The sequence below is a fragment of the Coloeus monedula genome (genome assembly GCF_965178545.1).
Source record: "Coloeus monedula genome assembly, chromosome: 5".
Taxonomy (NCBI): domain Eukaryota; kingdom Metazoa; phylum Chordata; class Aves; order Passeriformes; family Corvidae; genus Coloeus; species Coloeus monedula.
In genome coordinates this window covers 71,692,919-71,698,918 of record NC_138785.1, presented here as the reverse complement: position 1 = coordinate 71,698,918, position 6,000 = coordinate 71,692,919, and the positions used below count along the sequence as shown (strand labels likewise).

Here is a 6,000-nt window from a genome sequence, read left to right as displayed (position 1 = left end):
ACAGGAGTAAAAAAATCCTGAATATAAATGTCTAAGCACTCTTAGGATGTGGCAGTGGTGCACTCGGAGTTCTTGGGAGTAGAGGAACCTTAGTGAGATTATGGAGAAGTATTTTATATGTGGATATATGTATTTATTCTTTAAATAAATGATATTCAGTATGTGGATCTTGCAGTAATAATTTTCGTGTTACGTAATTTTATCTGTTCCAGGGAGTATGACTTCTGCAACGTCACCTATCATTTTGAAATGGGACCCCAAAAGTTTGGAAATCAGGACTCTCACAGTAGAGAGACTATTGGAGCCACTTGTTACCCAGGCAAGTATCTTTGGTTTGTTTTGTTTCTTCCTTCAGCCTGATGCTGTATTTACTCTTTTTACATAATTATCTTAATAGTGTTGGATAATAAAAACATGAGCAGTTTTTGTTCGTGATCTCTGTTGGAAAGCTCTGTTCAAACATGTTTAGAGGCTCTTGTTCTAAATAATTTATAGTCTCAAAATATGAGCAGGAGTACAGTAGCAACAACTATTTACTTATGTCTGTCATATAAAGCAATTTAGAAAGTTATGGAACAGCCAATCTAAGATAGGTATCTGACTGAGCACGTGCTCCTGGTTTGTTATTTCACCTTGAAAGACAGGTTCAAAATAGAAACAAACCAAAACCAGCCATCCAAATTACAGAAACTGTTAAAACCTGTTTCATTTTGTCCTGCCATCATTAAGAGTATATGTAGAGACCCGGTGCCATTCTGTTTCTGAGTTGCTCTTAATAATGGAAAGCTACTTCTTTAATTCTCCCAAAATGATGTCTCTGTATGGTTCCTCTGCTCTTTGAGTGAGTCACTTCCCAAAGAAATGACATCTGGATGTCTTTCTTTGTTTTTGAAAAAAAAATTACGTTATTTCTCTACAAATTATTCTGTACATGAAAGTCTCTAACCATGTACACAACTTCACAGACTCAAGGCAGAGAGTTCTTTCATTCCACATAGCTGGTAATAACATAGTAATTAACTTTCATTATAAACCTTGATAATTTTGCTCTTGATATGAAAGACAGACTGAAATCCTGAATTCACTGTAAAACCAGCTGAAAAACACCAGCTCTCTGTTATTCTGGTACTGGTGTTGGCACAGCGAGTGAAACTTCTGTGCACCAAACTCTGATGTGAAACCCAAGTTACTGGGTCCTCTGTGAGGGAATTTCCTGTTTTCCTTTAGCTTTACTTGCGGCTGCTTTGCCCAGAGAAGAGGAAACATCAGTCCAGAAGGGAAAGTACCATTGTAGCTTCATGGTTTCACCAGGTGCTGGATTAACTTTGGGCTCAGCTACACCTTTGTTTGATAGCACGCTTGAGCAAATGTAAATCAAGAAATCACAAGCTGAGCTACAGGACGTGGATTTCTTTAATGATCAAAACTCATGTTCCCAAGATTGTATTTTGATGAGAAACAATGTATTTCTATTTTAGCAGTGTGTCAAGGAGAGCAGAGAAAATAAAGTGCTGTCTAGAGAGGGTAGAGAAATGTTAGGCTATTCTTTTATTCAACTTCTATGAATATTTCCATTCTGATTTATTCTTCTCATAGGTTTCTAGATAATAGGAATAAATAAAACCCCCCTTTTGAACATGTAATTTTATTTCTTATATTAAGGAAATAAGTAGTTTTACTTATTTCCCTCTGCTTTGATTCCAGTGGAGTATGTTTGACTAAAACGTGTTTTATATGAGCCACACAAGCATAATCACGAAAGCTCCATGATGAAAAATGTGTTACCTTCAGAGTGTGTTTATCTGTTGCATTTTTAGCTGAAGTTATTCAGCTGCTCTTTCTGTTTTTCTCAGATAAGTTAACGATCATCCCAGTTTTAAAGACTTTTTATTTTTTTCTGCCTGAAATTGCATTTGCAGTCTGGTCAAGTCGGGAATAGTCTCTTGTTTACCTCTGTTGGGGCTTCGATTGCAATCTGCCTGTGCAGCGGCAGCCTCCAGAAGATGCCAAGCGCACGTTCCACGGGCAAAGATTGGGATCTCCTTAAAAAGTTTCAAAGCAATTTCCTTCCTGAGAGAGAGAGAATATCTAATTTGAAACTTTATCTTGGCAAATAAATAAATAAATAGATAGGTGTTTAATCCCATTCAGTTTGAGCTCTGAAGTCCACTTGTGGATTCAAATGAGCTGCTTAACAGGGAGATCATAGAGATGGGAAGTTCTTCTGGAAGTCATTGAAATAGGTCACTGAATAGAAGAGAGAGATTTAATGGCCCCAAAAAGGCAGCAGAACTTTGCTGCTAAAGTTCCTGGGCAACCTTTGAAGGCAGTCCTACTTCCACAGAATAATTCAGGTTGGAAAAGCCCTCCAAGATCATCGAGTCCAACCTGTGACTGATCCCCACCTTGACGCCGGCCCAGAGCACGTCCGGTCCTTCCTTAGCCACCTCCAGGGATGGGGACTCCAAACCTCCCATGGCAGATCCAATGCCTGACCACCCTTTCCGTGAATAAATTCCTCCTGATCTCCACCCTGAATCTCCCCTGGCACAGCTCAAGGCCGTGTCCTCTCATTCTCTTCCTGGTTGTCTGGGGGAAGAGGCCAGTCCCCACCTTTCCACAACCTCCTGTCAGGGAATTGTAGAGGAGTTTTGACCAGCAATTTGGAGCAGATGAAATCCTGAGTCCCTAACAGCCAAAATTTGCCTGATCGTGTGATTTCCAGCACCACCAGGACAAATTCGTGCTTTATTTTGGCATTCACATTTGAATATTTCAGAGCACCCTCTTGTTATCCAAGCTGTGTATGATTTTGGAAAAGGCTAGAAAAACTGGAAATTGTTGTAGACAAGTTTTAGGGCTGCAGAAATCCAAATTTAGTCCTTTGTGTCTGTGAACTTAGACTCTGAACTCAGTGTATGTATAAGCACATGACTGACAGATTTCCAGATGATGGCACATCCACTGGTTTGTACTGATACTTTGGAGAGTAATGCAGAACTGTGATGTGGGTTTGAAAAAGAACTCCTCAGCGAGTCAGGGGAAGAGAACGGTGCATTAAAAGTGAATTTTAGACAAGCTCGTTAGTGTTCCAGGTGAGAAAATATGGATAACCTAGGAACTGATTTAGAGGAAATTATAAAACAAGAGGGTTGTCTGAGCTGGAGGCAAAAAAAACCCCTCTGAAAATCCATTAGCTGATCATGAGAAAGCATTAGAAATGGCAGACCTGCATTTATTCTCGGAAGCCCTGAACAAGCAAACTAATTAAAACTTAGTGTGGATGTCAGAGATGGGAGGGGATTGGTGCTTGCTGGGGTACCCTGTTCCCAGTGCTTGTTGCCATGTTGGAAGAGGAGCAGGTAGGGCCTGTCACATCTTTTATTAACTTGCCTTTACTGAGATTTTCTAAGAAATACATGCTGGAAAAAATTATTAGAATTTCTTTTTTCCGCAGTGTTGAAATTATTAATTGAAATGTGTTTCTTTTCTCTGGCTTTAGTGTCACAATTAGTTAAAAGCGTAAGATAATTGTATTTATTGCTGCTTCTGTTTTCTGACCTTTTTTTTTTTGAACTATAAATGTTACAATTTTTGATTCTGTGGCATTTTTATAAGGAAATAAATAACTAAAACATATTCTCAAGTGTTGCTGCTTATTACTCTCAACCTTCCTGCATAGTAACCAAGTGGATTGCAATTTTATTTGTTACACTGTGGGTGGTTTTCCTAAGAAAAAAGAATTACATTTTTAGGAAGGTTTTAACTGCAATTACACGATATTTTATGTACGGCTCAAAAATAAGACTTTTGGAAGTTGTCCATAAGGAGTCAGGGGATATTTTTTGTTTCTGGTGGTTTTGAGTGCTAGTTAAATAGGTTATAAACACAAGCTATATATGAAAGGAAAAGAAAAAACCAAATAAATGCCAACTATAAACCAGCACCATCCATGCAATTGTTTTTGGAAAAACACCAAAAAATAATCATATATGTACACATGGATGAAAAGATGAAGGAGCTGTGTTGAGTTTTTGAAGATGAGATTTGCTCTTGTGCTAAGGCTTAAATTTTCTAATATCAGTCTGTGGTTCTTTTCATTAGTTTGGCCTGGGAATTTTAAATAGCAGTGTGGCCATTTTATTTTAACTGTGCCTTTATTCCCAGAGCCATTCAGCAGTTGTGCCTTTTAGGATCTTTATTTAGGGATGTTATTTATTATTGCAGAGTTTTAACAACAGCACAAATAATGGTGAGCGTTCCTGTTGCAGATTGTTCATGACTGATTCTGTTTTCCTTCAGTATGACACATTTTTGTCCTTCTAGATTTGCTAGGAAGAGACAGTTCTGAATTGCAGTGCATGTGTGGTGGGTTTTTTCCCAATAAATTTAAGATGCCAGTTACAGCATCATAAAGGAAACAACAGTCTTTCATAAGGCAGACAAAAATTATTGATTAATGATTTTGCATTTTTTTTAAATAATAGCATCACTCAGTAAAATTAAGAGCCTATACCTATGAAATAAATAAGTCATTAGATAAAATTCCAGATACTTTTATTTTGTGCAGTTTATTTAGAAAATCATAATAATCTTGGTTGATGTTATTATTCATGAACTTGGGACTAATCCAATCCCTTGTGCAGCGTGCTTGGGAAATGGACTAATTTCTATATTACCCTAAAAAAATATTTCCATACCATATTTCCAACCATTCCAGTTCACTGGATATTATTTACATTTGGTGAACGCTGGTTTTATTGTATTTGAACCCTAAATCTGGTGTGCTGTTTTCCATGGGAAATATATTATTTATTAATTTTGTCAGCTGCATTTGAAGCCCAGCTTTACTTTTGGAGGGTTGGTGAATGTCTTTGCATGTTTTAAACAAGTTTGTGAAAAAGTGGGTGGTGGAGCACTTTATGCCTGATACCTGTTGAACTTCTTTTAGTATTTGCACTGAATTCTCCAACAATTTCTTTATTTGATAGCTGGATTCAGCTGAAGTCGCTTCAAGACAGACCTAAGGGGAAATGAATGATAAGGGTTTATTTTTTGATGATTCAAGCTCAATTCAGTTGTATAATAAGGTCAATATTAGGTCAATATTATTCAATTTTTTTTTAAACCCAGACAGGACTATTCTCCCAATAGTGAAACTAATTTTTGTTTAAGCTCTTTCTGTCAGAATAGTCCCAAGTTGTAGTGTTTCTGGGAGCATGGGAGGTTGGACTGTGCCCCAGCCGTCCCTAGCATGGATTAGGTGATGGCTGTTCATGTTGGGGAGACAAAGTAAAATCGTATCAGGAAAGGAATATGGAACTATTTTATCTGAAACTGAACTTTAAACATTTTTATGCAGTTATTATATTGAATAGGAAGAGAATGCTCCTTGCTTGCTCCAGCATTATAGGATCATACAGTCAAGTTGGAGAGACCCTCTAGGATCACTGAGTGCAGCTGTTCCCCCAGCACTGCCAGGGCCACCACCGACCCATGTCCCCAAGTGCCACATCCACAGGAGGCATGGGCACTCCATCACTGCCCTGGGCAGCCTGTTCTGGTGCTTGACCACCCTTCAGTGAAAAAATTTTCCTTGATATCCAATCAAAACCTCCCTTGGCACAACCTGAGGCCGTTTCCTCTTGTCCTAGGTTTGTGCAATATATTGCTTAAAATAATTTCTGAACTGAAAACTGCCAGCTGCCTTTTTACTTCAGCCTGTTTTTTCAGCCATTGGATTCTTCAAGAAGCATCTGCTGTGCTCTGGCCATCCCTGTTTCTCCTTTGCCATTGGATTCAGTAGCATCCGTCCCTCTCTGCCTGCTCTAGTTGGGATCTTGTCAGCATGGAGACTTCGTGCTGTCTAGGAGAACCTTTTGCTACATTTTGGCTTTTCTATTTTTACTCTCCTGTGCTTGAAAGCTGCAGGGTATTTATAGTACACGGTGTCCTGTAAGGTGTGGACCTTGTCAGTCTGTGCCTCCCGTTTTCTTCACT

General features: G+C 38.6%; 1 protein-coding gene across 3 annotated transcripts in view; it reads left to right on the top strand.

The window, feature by feature from the left end:
* Positions 1 to 212: 212 nt before the first annotated feature.
* CTNNA2 (catenin alpha 2) overlaps positions 213 to 6,000 on the top strand; it is a gene marked incomplete at both ends in the record, with an annotated part of 404,326 nt that continues 398,538 nt past the window's right edge. For 2 of the 3 annotated variants that reach the window (XM_082282378.1, XM_082282377.1), the window contains one exon: positions 218 to 319. In XM_082282378.1, the coding sequence (XP_082138504.1) occupies positions 218 to 319 (102 nt within the window). Of the gene's footprint in view, positions 320 to 6,000 lie in introns of all 3 variants that reach the window. The other variant, XM_082282376.1, reaches the window with a different exon arrangement.